General features: G+C 48.0%; 1 protein-coding gene and 1 long non-coding RNA gene across 3 annotated transcripts in view; one reads left to right on the top strand and one right to left on the bottom strand.

Annotated features, from left to right (window-relative positions):
* Positions 1-18,326, bottom strand: part of UXS1 (UDP-glucuronate decarboxylase 1) — a 96,981-nt gene that overhangs the window by 18,291 nt on the left and 60,364 nt on the right. For both annotated transcript variants that reach the window (XM_045445543.1, XM_045445542.1), the window contains exons 7-9: positions 16,112-16,216; positions 13,027-13,086; positions 10,093-10,214 (exon numbers count right to left, since the gene is read on the bottom strand). In XM_045445543.1, the coding sequence (XP_045301499.1) occupies positions 10,093-10,214; positions 13,027-13,086; positions 16,112-16,216 (287 nt within the window). The remainder of the gene's footprint in view (positions 1-10,092; positions 10,215-13,026; positions 13,087-16,111; positions 16,217-18,326) is intronic.
* LOC123580599 lies at positions 4,331-5,708 on the top strand. The gene is made up of 3 exons (XR_006703376.1): positions 4,331-4,442; positions 5,373-5,486; positions 5,592-5,708. It is a non-coding gene; the product is annotated as an uncharacterized LOC123580599 (long non-coding RNA).

The following is an 18,326-nucleotide window of genomic DNA, read 5'->3' as shown; positions in this document are numbered from 1 at the left end:
CAATCTGGCACCCCCCGTAGGTTGGTATCTAAAACACCTGGAAAGATACATGCCAACATTATTTAGAATGGCTGTCTCTACATGGTCGGATTACAGGTGCTCGCTTTCCTCTACGTGTTTTTTAAATCTTTCTATTTTTGTTCCAATAAATATGTATTACTTCTTTTTTATAGTAAGAGAAATTTTTTTAATTTTTTAATTTTTTATTTTTATTTATTTTTTTATTTTTTATTTATTTTTTTATTTTTTTAAAGTGTATTTATTTTTGAGACAGAGAGAGACAGAGCATGAACGGGGGAGGGGCAGAGAGAGAGGGAGACACAGAATCGGAAGCATGCTCCAGGCTCTGAGCCATCAGCCCAGAGCCCGACGTGGGGCTCGAACTCACGGACCGTGAGATCGTGACCTGAGCCGAAGTCGGACGCTTAACCGACTGAGCCACCCAGGCGCCCCTTATTTTTTATTTTTTAAAACGTACATCCAAATTAGTTACCATATAGTGAAACAACGATTTCATGAGTAGATTCCTTAGTGTCCCTTACCCATTTAGCCCATCCCCCTCCCATAACCCTTCTCATAACCCTCAGTTTGTTCTCCATATTTATGAGTCTCTTCTGTTTTGTTCCCCTCCGTGTTTTTATATTTTTGTTTCCCTTCCCTTACGTTCAACTGTTTTGTCTCCTAAAGTCCTCATATGAGCGAAGTCATACGATTTTTGTCTTTCTCTGATTAATTTCACTTAGCATAATGCCTTCCAGTTCCATCCACGTAGTTACAAAGGGCAAGATTTCATTCTTTTTGATTGCCGAGTAATACTCCATTGTCTATAATATACCACATTTTTTAAACCATTCATCCATCGACGGACATTTGGGCTCTTTCCATACTTTGGCTATTGTTGATAGTGCTGCTATAATCATGGGAAATATGTAGTACTTTTGTAATCAAGAAAAGTATATTTTCAAATCTATAATCAGGAAAGTTTTTTTTTTTAATGTTTTTATTGACTTTTGAGAGAGAGAGAGAAAGAGATAGGGGGGGAGAGAGAAAGAGAGAGAGAGAGAGAGAGAGAGAGAGAGAACGCATGAATGGGGGAGGGACACAGAGAGAGGGAGACACAGAATCTGAAGCAGGCTCCAGGCTCTGAGCTGTCAGCACAGAGTCTGATGCAGGGCTCGAACTCACAAGCGGTGAATCATTACCTGAGCCGAAGTCGGATGCTTAACCAACTGAGCCACCCGGGTGCCCCCAGGAAAGTACATTTTTAAACCCCAAAAGGCTTCTCTAAACTATCTCATGCAATTCTTAATTTCACAGGCTACTTTTTCATGAATCGAAAAGTTAAATGTTTTGGGGCGCCTGAGGGGCTCAGTTGTTTAAGTGTCCGACTCGATTTCTGCTCAGGTCATGCTCTCACGGTCAGTAGATTGAGCCCCATATCAGGCTCTGCGCTGGATGTGCAGCCTGCTTGAGATTTTCCCTCTGGCCCTCCCCTGTGCATGTGCTCATGTGTGCTCTCGCTCTCTCTCAGAAAAAAAGTTAAATGTTTGCATTACACCCTGAATTAGTGGACTTCCACAGCATCTGTGTCTCTAATTTGTTTCACCCATTAGACTACAGACACGTATTTTCCAGGCGTCTGAGGACAGGCAGGATGGCAGCGTGAGGCCCAGGGGCTCATGTGCCCTCCAACTCCACTTGTTCTCACTGAGCTGCACTATATACTTTGGAGAGAACAGTACGTACCTCACAGGGGGATCATAAAAAGGAAGCCGGTCCTGCATAACCCTTGGCACGGGCCTGGCAGCCAAAAGCAGTAGTTGCTATTGTGTTTACTTGACCAGAAAGTTCTTATCTTTTCTAATTCTACTGCCTCAGATCTGGCACAGGCTAGGAGCCAATGGACCCTCAGCTAACCGGGCTGATTATGCACAGACCTCACCACCACTGGAATGACTGAGAGGTGATGAGCTACAGTGTCCCAAGGGCCCATGAGGTCTCCCTGTGGCTGGAACCACCTGGCTGGCCACCTCTGCTCACGGCAGCCTTATCTCTGTCCCAGTTGCTAGACAAACATTAGCAATTTTATGGGCACCAAGATGTGAAACTGTTGGGAAGCATGGATCCAGCAAACAGCTCACTTCTAGAAACCAGAAGGCTACATTTTTGCTAGGGCCTCCCAGCAATACATTATAATGCTCACATGAGCTACTCAGAGTTTTAGGATTAAGGTATGAGCTCTAATTCTAGGTCCATGAATAAATCATTCTTTTCTGTACTGAACTAACCAGAGAATATTTCCAAAATGGGGTGAGGGGGAGAAAGAAGCAGAGATGTTGACCTCAGTAGAAAAGAACTCAAAAAGTAGCCACTTGCATTTAATTGTCAAGATGAGGAAAGATCAGAAGTGGATGAGTACGACATTATTCTAGAAAAAGACTGGAAAAGCCTCAGCAAATTTACAAGAGCCAAACCCACGTGCCCAGCAGGGGGAAGCTCGTGGGCTATGTAAGGTTTGCAACAAATCAGATGCTTTCATCCTCTGGACTTCATCCTCTGGAACAACCTTCTAGAACAAGGCCTTATAAAAGCCGCGTTCTGAAGACATGAACTGACCAGGATGTAAAGGAGCCTGTTTTTATGGTTTTCCCATTTGGGTTATAAACTTAGGTGCTACAGGACAATGCCTCTGGATAGGTGTGGTTACCAGGATAGCCACCTTACCTTTCTGAGAATTCCAGCTCTCAAACATGAAATCAATAGCTCTCAAATGAAATCAACATAAACCCAAGGCTCATGCAACATAAGACCCGCTCTCCTCTCATGCAGTGGCTCTGAAGTTTGTGTCCTCAGGACACAAAGGCCACCCCCATTCTGCACGCACAGTCTAACAGCCCTCATCCCCTGCGATCCTGCAGGGCCCTTGCATGACAGGGTGGACAGTCAACAAATACTGACACGGCTGCTTATGGTGGCAGCTTGGTGGGTGGACAGGTACGCACCTTGGAGGAAGGTATAATTACTCCCCATCTCACACCTGAGGAAAGGGCCAGTGTCTGACACAAAGCCTACTTCCCTGGGTGAAACCCCAGAAGGTGCCTACAGGCTGCAATGCCTCTTCGGGGAGACCCTCCTCTGAAGGACCAATGAGCAAATGCATGCACAAACTCCTAACTCATATTCAACCTTCCGTCTGCCAGGGACAGAGTCGTGGTGACTACCGTGCTGGTGCGTGACTTTCCACCATGGCATGTTGCAGGATCTCTGCACGCGCACACGCGTGCGTGCACACACACACGCGTGCGTGCACACACACACCAGTGACCCGGAAAAGGAACTGCCGAGTCTTTCAGAATGGCTGGGTTTCACTGTGTCCGTGGTTTTGTCCTGGGTGGGGATCAGGAGTCATTCACTTAGGACTTCGAGCATCAGGAAGTTTTTATCAAGCATTAGGGTGACTCCTCCAAGTTTGAGACACAGCAACACAAAACCAGTGGAAACCTAAGAGAAGACAATGCTCGGGGTGCCACCCGAGTGAGCATATGTAAGCACACGCAGGTAAAGAACACGTGGCTTGCTTCGATAACTGGGCTTTGGAAACCGTGGCCAGACTGCAGTAATACACAACCCCAGATGGTAAGCTGGCATCAGAAGGTCTCTTCCCCTATTTCTAGGGCCCAAGAAGGGTGAAGGGTTTGGTAGGCAAGCCTGACTGATCAACCAGTGGTAACTCAAGAGATACAGTGAGGGAACAAAGACTCCTTCCTCCCCAAATATCTCCAGAGGACAGAAATGCTGCCAGCAGGGATTAAATGAGCTCTCCCTCAAACGCTCTCTTTTAAAATGCAATCATTGCTTGGCAACTACTGTCGCCAGCTACTGAACAACACAGCATGATCACAGTCACTGTCTTCGCCGATGGCAGGTGCCGGAGGACAGAACACAGAAGCCCTGCTTCGGGAGAGCAGGTGCCGACCAAGAGCTGACCATCTGCCACCCACTCCGCGGTTGTGGGCAGCCTGCTCGGAAGGCAGGGATGGGGACAGAAGAAACAAGAAGTGCTCCTGGGTACGACGGGCCTGACTCTGTGATGCTTCCATAATCCTCCTGACACCGCTGGGAGAAGTGCACTCACGTCCCCAAAGCAATAGGATCGTGAGGCCCTGAACAGTGACCTGGGTAATTCCCCTACGACCTCTCCTAAATGCATCCTGATGAGGTCTGCAGGCCGTTACAGAACACAGAGCAGTCTTGCCATGCAGGGTTCTCCAAAGTGCTAAAAAGTTCCAATTCGCTCTCAGTGGTGGCGGAGGGAGGAGGACACACAAGGTCAGGGGCCGCTAGCTACGTGTCTGCCTGGCAATCACCCTCAACAGCCCTGCTTTGGTCTTAACAATCAGCCCAGAGTGTTCGCTGTGCAGCGCATGGTGAAGCCAGGAGGGGTAAGTACTACTCTGCCAGTTTCCAGCTGGGACTTGTGGGGTGTGGAGGGCCAGGTGCTCAGCGAGTAAGCCGCGGAGCCAGGAGACAGGACAAGGCTGGCACTGGGCAACTCCAGGCCACGAGTCTTAACCCCTACGGATGAATACTACCTTCAAATATTTGACTTATAAGCTGCTTGCTGAATATATATTTTTCAAACTAAAACATATATACCAACTATGTAATTTTTTAAAAGTACCCTGGGGTGCCTCAGTGGCTCAGTCGGTTAAGTGTCCGGCTTCAGCTCAGGTCATGATCTCACAGTTCACGAGTTCAAGCCCCACGTCAGACTCTGTGCTGACAGCTCAGAGCCTGGAGCCTGCTTCAGATTCTGTGTCTCCCTCTCTTTCTGCCCCTCCCCCGCTCACATTCTGTGTGTGTCTCTCTCTCAAGAATAAATAAATATTAAAAAAAATTAAAACAAAAAAGTACCCTGGTGTCAGAAAATAAAACAAAACCCAAAAGGCCACTGGACTAGATGATTTTTGAGTTTTCAGTGTTTCTGCTTGGCCAATCTACGGTTTTATGAATGGTGGCTTGTTTTGCAGACCCAGTCCTGTAGGTGGGCCACAGATCCCAGAGAGTCAGACTCACGTGGGGCCGTGAGCTCAAATGCACACCAACCACTGACCACAGCGGGTGGACAAGTCCCCACATTTGAAGTCCCCAGATTCATCCAAGTGCACAAAGAACGCAGACCTTAATTCCTCCCTGACAAGTTCAAAGGACAGGTTTCTCCTGGGATCCAGAAGTAGAGAGTTTCTATGAAACCCTTCATAAGCTGGGATGACATAAAACAAAGAAGCAATCGCCATGAATTTATATGGGAAAATTTTTGAGCATTCCCGGACTCCAAAAGTAACCTCTCTTCGCCTTTTCTGATACCCAAGGACACACCTTGCTAACATGAACAGAACAAACCGAGACAAAGCCCAGATGGTCCCGGACACAGGTCAAGGCTCTGGCACCTGGCGCGATGCTGAGATGCTGTGTGTGGCTTCTGGGTAAGGCGCTCGGGGAGGGTGGGGGGAGGGCTCACAGCCTCTGTAATGGCTCGCTGAAAAACCAACCCTGAATGCTATTTTTGCCTTTCACGTGTTTTTGTAAAGGTGACGATCCTGTTTGGGTTCCATCTCATTCCACCCCCTGGAAGGAAACTCACGGGAGCTTCTCCTTCTGTAAAGGATGTGTTCTGAAACGTGTATGTGCGATAGATTTTTCTGGGAAGTCAGGTTCTATTTAGAACATGTTAGCATATTTCCATACATGAAAACAAACTCAGGATTCTGAGAATCTTTTGGAAAAGGGAAAATCGTCCTTTAGATCTTTAGAAAAACATCTCTAAAATCTTTAGACCAAGATTATTCATGCCTCTTTTCATCTTGATTATATTCTCCATCCTTACCCATTGGATTTATTCAGAGTAAGATACAACCACATACCATATGGGGTCTTCCCAATGAAGTGACAACTGACACTTCAGAGGAGATGTGTCATGTAAAAAAAAAAAAAAGTTTAAGTTATTGAAATAAGTAAAGATATGCCAAAGGATGATGGTTTATCCTTCTCTCTGGTCATTCTTTTTTCATCTGTTTCCAGACAGCATAAATTGTACACCTGAAGCTTTGAATGTATCTTGCTATCTTGAAAGGCTGAATTTATAACTATAAACTGGCACAGTTCCTTGGTGGTTAACCTCACCGCTCTATCAGCGGCTGGTCATTCCAGAGCAAGGCCATGTGGACTGCCGGCCCGGGTGTCCTCACTGAGTACGTGTGCTTCAGGGCAGCGCCGACGCCCGTGGACTCAGAGCTGCACCTTCTCTCGCCCAGCCAAGCTTCCTCACCCGCAATGCCCCACCGGGACCACCAGGAAAGGGCCAAGGAGCATGCGCTGCCGCCAGTGTGGGTCCTGACTCCACTTACAGGCGGGGGAGCTAAGAACAAGTTTTGTAGCCCACCTTCCCATCTGGAAAATGGGCCACCCACCCCTACCTCCAAGGCGTCATGAGAATGAGGGGATATTAAACAGACTACGCCCTACAGGCTGAGCCCTAACAGAGGCCAGCACACCGCAGGCCCTCACAGCCCACTGGGTCCAGCTGCTCTGCGCCACCCAGAACAGGCCTGCAGGGCAGCACCCCCAGAACTGCGGGGCACTGAACTGAGCACTTAGGGTCCACACGGCTACATCCACTAAGGAAGCACAAGCAGCAGCAAAGTCAGAGTTCTGAAAATCAGTCATTTGGGAGTGAGAACCCCAAAGATGGTCTGATTTGCCCCAGACCAGGCCACACCCCGAGGGGCCAACATTGACTCCCTCAGACCAGGCCACACCCAGAGGAGCCAACCCCATATGGACAGGAAGTGTCCGACCTACTCTTTCTGGGAGCTAATGTAATAATCCCGAGTAAAAGATTTTACTTGGGTCCTAAACGTTTACATCCTTCACAGTCTTCACATGGCGGCGTTTATTTTATTTGTTTTGTCCTTATTTTTATCTCTGGATGGGACTACGGGTAACAGTTTTTCTTCCTTCCTGCTCATCTGTGTTTTCTTATTTTCTATTCCTGGCCCTGCATCCTGCCAGAGCAGGAACACAAAACACTTTTCGACTGCAGGAAATGCACCAATGTTTCTCTCCTCCTCCTCAGCATGGATTCAGACTAAGGAGGGAGAGAGAAGCTGCAGGGGGCCCAGTTGTGGACCCATGGCTCTCCCTGCAAGGAAGCAGAGTTATTTGTAAGGCAAATAGTAGTGGGGTGAAGGTGGGAAGCCCATGCTGTGCCTTCTTCACAGGCCTCTCAGAACTCGGGCAAGGCCAGTGACCTCCGCCCCAGTGCACAGCCCTTGGCTGTGCTGTCCACACATCAGGAGGCATGACCTCTACTTGTCTGCTGTGTGGCCACCAGAACCAGACATGACCCTGCCACCCAGAGGCACGGCCACTCCCTGACCTAATGGCTACCCCACAGGAGCAGGAGCAGTGCTACGGCGGAAGGCGGTTGCATCACATCTGCTTACGAGTCCCAACTCGCCACAAGGGGCATGTGCTATTTCCAGATGACAGTGACTGTAACACTCACCCCAACACGAGTCCTTGGACAGGTGTGCTAAACAATGTGATGAGTCTGGACAAGTCTACAGGCCACTTGGTGCTGTCAGCCGAGACCCCAATCTTCTCAAAAGCACAGAGCCTTTCTTCCACAAGGCATTCTCAGACCTAGTACCAGGACATAGTTCCCACAGGTAGAGCCCCTGGTGTTCCAGTGAGAAGCACACGATTAACTTGACCATGGATGTGACTCTTCCATCCACACAACACTCGTCTGCCGGGGCCTTCGGTGTGTGAAGCACATCCCAGACATTCCACAGTAAAGGCATCATTCAAGTGAGGGACTGTCCTTCACCAGGACAGCCCCTGCAATGCAGGGACACCCTCTTGACAGGGCTCTTATCAGGGACACTTAGGCACAGACCAACTGTACACACAAGGGGCTTCTAACGGGAACATGAGTTTACAGTTTTCAGAGTAATGCTACTTGTAGCATTAACCTCCCAAGACCTCCGTGAGCAGAAACATAAATGCTGACAGATCCAGATTTATCTAGATGCTACATTCCCGATATCATGAGCCAGATGAATCGGACGCAATGGTAGTTTATGTTTGAAATGAGTACCCTAGCTAGTGTGTGGATGTGTATCACAGTTCCTGGCATATAGTCGGTGCTCAATAAATGCTGGCTATATTATTACTATTACAATTACCATGAGCTCATACCTTGAGGAGATAGCTATTCCCTATAGACACTCCTTAGACTCACTGAATAAAAGTTCAATTAAAATGACCTATTTGCCCACCAGCTTTAACCTATCTAAAAATTCACTAAGAAACACAAGAATGAAAGCAAAAGAAAACAGTTGAGAAACACAAGTCTTCAAACTCTTTATACAATAAAATCGCAACACGTGCCCCTTAAGAACACAGGTTAGTTTTCTCAAGTACCAACATATCCAGACATTGTTCTCTGTATCTGGGAGGCCATCTTATGTACATTTTATTTTAATATTTATTTATTTTTGCGAGAGAGAGAGCCAGAGTGAGAGCAGGGGAGGGGCAGAGAGAGAGGGAGACACAGAATCTGAAAGATTCCAGGCTCTGAGCTGTCAGCACAGAGCCCGATGTGGGGCTCAAACTCACAGACAGCGAGATCATGACCTGAGCCGAAGTCGGACACTTAACTGACTTAGCCACCCAGATGCCCTGGGAGGCAATCTTAAATTGCGGGGTCAAGGTATTCTGGACTCAAGAATGAGAAAGTTATGCCCTTTCTATAACTGATTAATGCTTCTCCTTTTTTAAACTATTTTTTTTAATGTTTATTTATTTTTGAGAGAGAGAGCATGAGCAGGGGAGGGGCAGAGACGGGAGGAGACAGAAGATCCGACAGAACAGAGCCCAGTGCAGGGCTTGAACTCACAAACTGTTGAGATCATGACCTGAGCCAAAGTCTGACGCTTCTGAAGACTGAGCCACCCAGGCGTCCACTGATTAATGTTTCTTAAAATAAATGGATAATACAAGCCGACTGCCCAAAGTAGCTTAGAAAGCAATTAGTTTTGCTTCTGGCTGAGAAAAAAGACAGAATAAATAAATGCCCACATAGGCAGCGGTTATTTTATGGGTCTTTAATGTTGGTATTTCACTAAAAATATAAGGGAAAAAACCCCTCCTGACAACTCTCCTCTGAAAAAAAGAAAGATGCTCAGGGACACTCAGTGCCGGTCACATTGACAACGCCTCTCCCCTCATTGCCATCTGAGGTCGCCTGCTGCTCCCAGGGACAGGCAATCAAGTCTCTAAGTCCTAGGAGTATGGGCCACACCATCTGACTGCAGTCCACAATGATTTATGCCCATATCCCTCCCTCTACTAGAGGGCACGTCTGGGGGGACCTCAGAAAGCTGGTCCAAGCTCAGGGACAGTGACCAAGGAAAGGATGGACTAGCCTGGGTCCTTGCCTGGAGGCAGAGCTGGGGTGAGAACCGAGGCCCTCCACCTCTTGGTCAGTGGGCTCTTTTGGCTACAGCATGTGGGTGACCAGATCTGCCCCATGACACCATCCATGGGAGAAACCTCCAGTACAGCAATGAATAATTAAGAAGGCAGGAAACAGTATGAAATAAATATAAACAACAATTCCTAAAAAAGTTCAAATTAAAGCAATAATGAATTCATTTGTAGACCTATTAAATAACTCAGAAGAAAAGTAAAGAACAACAAAAATAAACTTCACTAATTTGAAGGCTTCAGGAAAACACGGGCACTTACTAACTGCTGATGGGCAATTAGGCAATAAAGAAATGTACCATTCATAGTCATGTAACAGCATTCCAAACCAAAGAATGCATCTCCAGGAAACTGTTTTTTAAAACGGACATACACGGGAAAAGCTGCTGATAATACTATTAATTTACAGTAGTGGGAAACTAAACTCTCCCAGTAGCCACTTAATCACGGCATTTCATTCCTGTATGGCGCTTTGCATTTGACGGGACAGGTGCTCCATGTGTCTACACCCCAACCCCCCCCCAGGATGCGGTCCGATACCTGCTTCATGTAGGCATAGCACATGGTCTCGGCAACGCGCTTCCCTTCATCGTAGCAGGCTCGGGGTCCTATTGGATTCACGTGGCCCCAGTAATCTTCACTCTGAGGGTGGACTTCAGGATCTGTGAGTGCAGGAAAGTGAGACCATGTGTTCATCAAGCTTGTATGCATCGTGAACAATGAATATTTACAATGCAAGAGACTGCTCTAGAAAGACCAGGGTAAGCATTTACAAATGGAGAGACCCTGATCAATGTTGCACTGCCCGTTCTCTAAGTTCCAGTGGGACAGGCTGGACAGTATTTTTACAGGGGAAGAAATAAAGTAAAAGACCAGGGTTCTCTCAACTGCAAGCCCCTCTCCCGTAAACTGTTAACACTTAATTATACAAGCTATAATTAAATGTAATCTATGTGAAGGGATGTATGGTTCAACTTTATACTTATAAAATATGTAACTACAGCAAAGCCTGTACTTCTTGAAATAACTTCAGGAGCACCTCTGTGGAACACAAGGACTTCCCCACGTGCCAGCAACCCTAGAACAGACTCGAGAGCCTCAATGAGACATTAGTACCCTGGTCTGTGTAGGTGGAAGGACGGAGCGTCCCTGAGGCAAATGACCGCTTGTTCCCTTAGCACACATTTTATATTTCCCAACTTTTGTTTTTCTGGTGTGTAACTCAATCACATTTTAAGATGTGCCAAAGGCACAGACCATTTAAAGAAACCTAGTAACAAATTCTTTTTTAACACAAGTGTATTTTGGGAATGTGGATACCTAATTTATATGGCACACTAGGAATTTTATACAGCCACAGCCAAAAAACCTGGACAGTGTACAGGAGCTCTGTGTTATAAATTCATCTCGTGCTTATCTTATAGCCAAAATCTGACTGCAGTTCAAGGATACAGAGTCACGAATACACAGGTGCCCGAGTCGGCCGGCCCCCCTCGGAGACTGGTGCCCCCCACCCCTGCAGCATGGCCGAATCCAGGGGCAGGTTCAGACCTCTCTATCCAGTGCTGTGGTTTAAAGTTCTCTTAAGAAGGGGGCATGTTTTTACTACAGGATGAGAGAAGAGGTCTATGGCAAATACCCCCTGAGAGAAGAAAACCAGCAACTTAGTTTCACACAGATGTTAACAGATGATGGACATTAGGCCTTTTCTGGGAATTTCTGACAAGGGCCAGGCAAGCTAGACTCCAAAGAGACCATCATAAATTTGGCAAATGGTAAGAAAGAAGACCAGGCACACGCATGCATCTGTCCCTCAATCGGCACCCCTGGGCTGAAGTGTCCAGGGTGCCCAAGGTTCAAGACACCACTTTAAAAGTGCCCACTCTCTGTGATAAAAGTAAAGGTCTAGAGTCACTATTGATTTCCAATTAGTCTCCCCTTCTCAGCATTTTGTGAGGCTAACACACTAAGCACCCACTCCACAAAATGCCAGTTTCCTGCACTATTCAAACATCAGAGCAGACCAGTTACACCCTGATGTTACTTAAGAACCCTAAAAACTGATGACAAACTGTCATCAAATGTGCAGATAATAAATGAAGTGAGAGGAGGAAGAAGGCTGGACAGGGAAAAGATGTCACTCACTGTGCCCTTTTGGCCAATATGAGGAGTACCTTTATATTTGAGACATTTAAAAAGATTCAGCCCTTTGAGGTACACCTGGGTGGCTCAGTTGGTTAAGTGTCCTACTCTCGATCTTGCTCAGGTCATGATCTCACAGTTCATGGAATCAAGCCCCGCGTCAGACGCTGCTGCGCTGACAGTGTGGAGCCTCCTTGGGATTCTCTCTCTCCCCCTCTCTCTCTGACCCTCCCCTGTGTGCTCTCTCTCCAAATTAAAAAAAAAAAAAAAAAAAAAAAAATCCAGCCCTCTCAACTGTGATATATAAAGCTCATCAGAGGAAGAGAAGGGGAATCATCCAATGACTTATAAAGGGAAACTGACCCCTTGTGAAGTCTTGCTATGGAAAGAAACAGGGAGGCGGAATGCAAACCCACTCAGCTGTCTGTTCTAAAAGCAATGAGGGGAACAGGTAGGGGGTGGACGCTTTTAACTGCCAAGATTTCATTTTCACAGGAATTACAAAGAATAGAACTGCATTTAGTAGAACTCCTCTTTTTCTAGATTTTTTTTTCACTCAGTTCCCTTATTTAAAAAAAAAAAAAAAAGCATCTCTTCCTATTTTGCCCCTTCACTTCATTTCTCTGTCCAAAACAGTAATGTGAAGTAGGTAAGTTGCACGTCAGGGTCTAGCTTCTGCTGCTTCAACAATGCCGTCCTCCACAACCCTGCACCCGTTGGTTTGGGGCTGAACCTGCACCCCTCATCCTGCTCCTAACCCAGGCAGGCTTAATGGGCCTGGAGGGGAGGTAAAGTTCTGCAGGTAGGCAAAACAAGACTCATGGTTTTCTGGCATTCCCTACTTTAGGTTCTTCCAGAAGTCGTTATACAACAGGTGAGGCAATCAGTACATATCTCTTTGCCAAGCAAGCAAAAGCCAACCCCTGAGCTCTCGGTGGGTCAGGCTCACAGCACCCACTGCTCATACTGAAGAATAACGTGCTCCAGCTAACCTGGCCAAAAAATCCCTACTGCATGATTTCTGGGGTCCTTTCAGAGCCGAATGGGAAACACCCCTCTGTGGCTTTGTAAATGGCGGGGCCTCCTGGGCAAGGTGACATGAAGCGGTCGTCCAAGGGTGTTCTTCGGCGGGAGGAAAAGGGGTTCGTGCCTTTTCCGAGAGCAGACCACGGGTGGCTGACAGGTGGCCTCGCTGCTGGCTCGCGCACAAGCAGGGAGAGTGGGCTGGGCCGTCTTACACACGGAATCCTGCACTCATTTTTGATTCCTTCTTCACCTGAGACAGTCCCATGGGCCCAGAGCAAGCACGGCTGGGGGAGCCCCACCACTCACCTCCATACACCTCCGAGGTGGAGGCCAGGAGCAGGCGAGCACCGACTCGTTTTGCCAGCCCTACAGAAAGCAAAGATACGATCAGGGAAGCTGACAACCTCAGGGAAACGAGGAAGTTACAGAAGCGCATGCATGTTTTTGTGGCCAGTTGATGCAGTTTTTTAGTATTAATTGTATCTGATCATCTGTGCCCTGTGCACCATCCACTCATATTGTATCTACCTTGAAGCAAACAAACAAAAAACCAAAATAGAAGAACACAAAGGAAACCTCAGAGGCACAGTATTTAGTTGGACACTTGTAGGTGCAGGTGCAGGCAGGGCCAAATGGAGAATCTGTTAGTTTGGTGAGGTGTGGGTTCGGGGTTACCACCAGCAGGCAGAAGGCAAGGCCATACGCACCTTCCCTTCCACCATCCCTGTGACGCGGCCCACCTGCCACTTCCTCGACGTGCCCCCTGGCATTCTGACTGGGCCGGAGCCAGCCCCCGCCGGCTGGGCCCCTCCACCGCCCCCCCCCCACCCCCGCCATCTCCTTCAAGGCTCGGCTGCAACAGCCCCTTCTCCAAAACGAGTCATGACATCCCTGTGTCGGGCTCTAAACGCTTTCCTGCACAGACCCCTTGCAGGCAGAATGGACTAGAACACTGTGCTCGATGGGAGTCAGGTAGGTATTGAAAGTCTCTAGGCACTCACAAAGTCCCAATGTTCATCAGAGGCTCACGGCAGCTGTGCGCCAAAGAGGCCCATCGCCCTTCACTTAACCCAATGGCTCCCAAACATACTCCCCCTCGGAGCCTTTGTGGACAGATGCCACCGGGTCGACAGGCCAGAGGTGCCACAGACCCAGTGCTACATGCATGCCCGCCCACGGGGCAGAGGTCCAGCGAGGTGTCTGTGAAGTGCTAGGGCTGGGAGCTGGGTGTATGCACACAGCCTGCGGGCACTTCTGGAGGCAGCCAGGCGACACAGAAGGGCCCTGGCATGAGGGGCCCTGGGGTGTGGGTGTGGGAGCACCCAGGGGAGGAAAGCAGGGAGCCATGAAGACGCCCAAGAACAAGAGAGCAGGGCTGCCAAACAGGAAGGATCTGGAGATCATCTGTGCAAATGCCACAACGTGCTGGAACAAATAAATGCTAAAAAGGGACGTAGCAGCATCTGGAATTTATAGGCTAAGGCTACCAACACCACAGGTCTGTCTCTTTCACTCCTATTTCAGTCCTCGGAAGTCTGCCGAGTGATCACTGTACCACATCACTGCATAGACGCAATGGTAGCAGTTTCAAAAGGAAGGACCCCAGGGTGTCTTTTTTTTTTTTTTTTTTTTGTAATACACTTTTGAGGTAACTGTAGAGTCAAATGTGGTCATACAAAGTCAACAGAGAAAGACCCTGCATAGCCTCTACTGAATTCCCCCAACAGTAAAAGGCTGCAAAACCAGAGTACAATGTCCCAAGCAGGACACTGACATGGATACACTCAGGACCCAGAGCATCTCCATCATCGTGAGGACCCCTTGGCGGGGAGCCAGGGGAGCCCCACCTGTGTTGTTCTAGTGCCCAGATGTTTATGCAGAGACTGGACAAAGGGGTCTCATCTTGAAGAAACCGAGCACGGGCCCAGAGAAGTGGGGAGCCACAGAGAGGGAAGGGCCCCACCAGGAAGAGGCTGGGGGGGGGGGGTTCACTGCATCTTGTCTCAAGTGCAAAGCGATTAATGACAGCACCTCTCTCCGTCTGGAATATGAAGTCCCTCTTAAGTCTTTGCGGCCGAGCGACCGTCCCCCACCTTCAGCTTTTGTCCCTGTCATTCCTGAAAGGAGTTTATCATTCCTTCAGGACTTCCGGGTCCAATCTCACCCATGGCCCACGAGTCCCTTCTGCCTGGAACTCTAACAGCACTTCACTGGCACCTCCCTTTGGGAACATTCCCTTCCTCCTTGGTGTCACTGGTGCCTGGGCCCATATATCGCCTTCTCCAGGAAACACCAAGTTCCCTGGCAAAAGACAGGACGGTGCCTGGGCACAGTGACTGCACAATGGATGCTATCTTCTTAAACATCACGTGCTTGGTGGCTCCTCTGTTGTATCTCACTTGGGTACGAAGGAGGCGGCTGGGGCGGCAGAGGGAGTGTGGGGAGGGGTGGGAGCAGCAGGCAGCTCTACCAGTGTCTTACCTCTGAGCAGAAGGGAGACCCTGTTCTGTCTGGTGACCAGGGCAGGGGTTGTAACAAAGGGAACATAGCCCCTTCTGCACTAGGAGAATGAATCATCTATTTCTTGCAGAGCTGGACCCCTCAAACTGTTTAGTCTAAGAGGACTGAAAATCAGTCTCTGGCATCCTTTTCGGTCCCTTGTCTCCATGCTCCCCTCGAATTACAATTTAGTGCTGCATTTCCCAAACCCATTTATAGAAGCTGTCTTAAATGTTACCATAATTAAATCCATTTTTCACTTGACGTTTTAAAAAGTGGTTCCTTTTTCCCCACTTTGCAACTAATCAAAACTCCCAGTTTTTGAAACCTGTGTCAAACTTAAGATGCCTCTGATTTCAAGCATTCATAGGTACGCATTATCCACAGCTACCAATCTACGGCGTGTTGTTTGTAACACGCACCCGTGGCCCCCTTTGGTGAATCCCGCAGTTCAGCCTAGACTTGGGCACTCAGCTTGGACAACCTCACAAGGTCGGCTGGTTTTCTGCTCCTCCCAGGAGCACTCCTGAAACCCCTGTGCGTGCAGTCCGCACCGACCTGGCCTTGGATCAGAGTTGCCAGTGCCTCTTCCAGCTCAGAGGCACACACACCATGTATCACTGGGTAAAGTGAAGGAAGGTGTCACACAGTCACACACACAGTCACAGTGACAGGGGGTCACTCTCAGGGGATTCAACTGTGGCAGTGCAGACTGGTTACTAGGATGGTGGTGTCCCCCATGACAACTCTGATGGCTCGTAAAGTCACTCCAGGGGTGAGGGAGGGGTCTAAAGTCCAAGACGAAGCTCTAATAGAACGTCGATGGCCTATGCCTGGGATTGCCTACAACATTCCCCCAAAACAGCTGCGAAATAGGAGAAGGACAACTTACCTAGCATGTTTAACGTCCCGATTGTATTGGTCTTCAGCGTCTTGATGGGGTTATACATGTAGTTTGGAGGGGAGGCCGGAGAGGCCAGGTGGTATATCTGGTCAACTAAAGGAGACAAAAATGGAAGTTCGTGATTTCCACGGAAAACATTAAAAATATTCTGAATTCCTAAGAATCAGACCGTATGATACAGGCATTTCTGTAGCACTGAAATTCTAGTTGTTACTGTTTTACTCTTCATAAAAAGTAATTTGCTTTTGCAATTAGAAGAACTTTAAACAAAAATAGAAAGTCTAATTGTCTGCAACAAAAACACATGGGGGCCCAGTAATCTGGGCCTGTTCTCTAACGAGAGTCAATCTGATTCCAGAGTTGACTGTTTTCTGAGATCTGTCCCAGATACAGCATGCAAATCAGGAGGAAGACCAATTTTTCAGACACTGAATTAAACATGAACATCCAAAGCAAGCAAGGTTTTTAATTTGTAAAACCAATCTGACATAAAAGCACTAACGTACGGGAGGAAATAATCTTTTGCTTTGTTTTTGCAAATCTTGTGTACATAAAACCAGACCCTGAGATGACAGTTGGGGGGTAGTTTCTGTTTTTCATTGACTGATTATTTTTTAATTTTTGTTTTCATTGTTTATTTTTGAGACAGAGAAAGACAGCGTGAGCGGGGGAGGGAGAGAAAGAGAGGAAGACACAGAAGCAGAAGCAGGCTCCAGGCTCTGAGCTGTCAGCACGGAGCATGACGCGGGGCTCAAACTCACCAGCCGTGAGATCATGACCTGAGCTAAAGTTGGACGCCCAACTGACTGAGCCACCCAGGCGCCCCCTCATTGACTGATTATTTATTGAGGATCTGCTTAGTGGCTCCCGAGCAAAAAGACACACTGGAAACTAATGTTAATAATGAGACTTCACTCACTGAATGCCTATTTCGTGAAGGACACAGGACAAGGGTGGGGATACAATGACAAATCACCAGCTCTGGGGGATTCTGGCCTGATGAAGGAGACTGGGCGAGGGGGTCTTGCTTCGAGATGGGCCTGGCTGAGCAGAGAGATGGGCCAGGAGCTCATTCCCGGCTGGGCTACTTGGGAGTGGGTGTGCTGCATACCAGGGATGGGAAAGGGTGAGGCTACAAGGCAAGAGTTTCTGCTGCAGCTCTGAAAGGTCTTAGTGAAAATTTGGTCCAGCTACAGCATGTGAGACTTTAAATACCAAGACAGAATCTGGATTTGCACTGACAATGAAGACCACTTAGTTCAGAGCAAGAGACATTCTGAGAACCTGGATTTTGGCACCAATCACTAAGCAGCTGATAACGCATTGTAATAATCACCATAATTTTGAGGGTAAAATACCACTATACCTGTTTTACATAAGAGATTACGAAGCTTGCAGGTGAAGCAGCTAAATAATGACAACGCCAGGATTTGAACCCAGTTCCATTTTAATCCAAACCCAGAGCTTTTTGAGCATTATACGGTACTGCCATCACTAGAGTTGTAGTCGGAGGGTAGTTTTTAAAGCCACAAATGGTGAAATGACTGGGTTCTGCACGACTCCCCTGTGTACAGGCATTCACTGGAACATCCCCATCCCCAACCCTTGCTCTCTGCCACACAGCAGAGAGGCCCTTGGGAAGCAATGTCTCCCTGTCAAATAGCATGTATAGGAAAGCCATTCCTCCAGACAAATTCTATTCTGTGCCACTGCACTTCAGCTCCAGGTGAAAGAAAATGTCACCACCATCACAGCGAGCCAAGGAATGGGGGATCTGAAATACCACAGCCAAAACGAGTCCTCCTTGTACATGGCTTCAGCGCCCATTCAAGAGGGCTTGCAGGGACTTCCTTGGCCTCCCACCCTCTTCCTAACCAGGGACCACTGCTCTCTTTTTAGGTAATGGCACATTAGGGGCTAGGTTTTAGAAACCACAGGCAAACAGGCAAACTAGGAAAAACAGTTCCCATGGTGAATTCTCCAATGTAACTTTCTCAGAAAACATCCCCTCCCACCAAAAAATGCCCACCCTCCCCACCGACACTCACTCACCACCCATGCCCTCCTGAAAATCTCCTGTCGTGCCCGGATGGCATAGGAATCACCACAGTGCCTTCAGGGGCCGGGGCTATTTCCGAACACTCTTCTCACCCAGGGGTGAGAGCCCGATGACAGTTTATCTTCACACAAGGGGCAGAAATGA

This window comes from Leopardus geoffroyi, chromosome A3 (genome assembly GCF_018350155.1).
Source record: "Leopardus geoffroyi isolate Oge1 chromosome A3, O.geoffroyi_Oge1_pat1.0, whole genome shotgun sequence".
Taxonomy (NCBI): domain Eukaryota; kingdom Metazoa; phylum Chordata; class Mammalia; order Carnivora; family Felidae; genus Leopardus; species Leopardus geoffroyi.
Note: the sequence above shows the minus strand (reverse complement) of the source record. Positions and strands in the feature narration are given on the sequence as shown.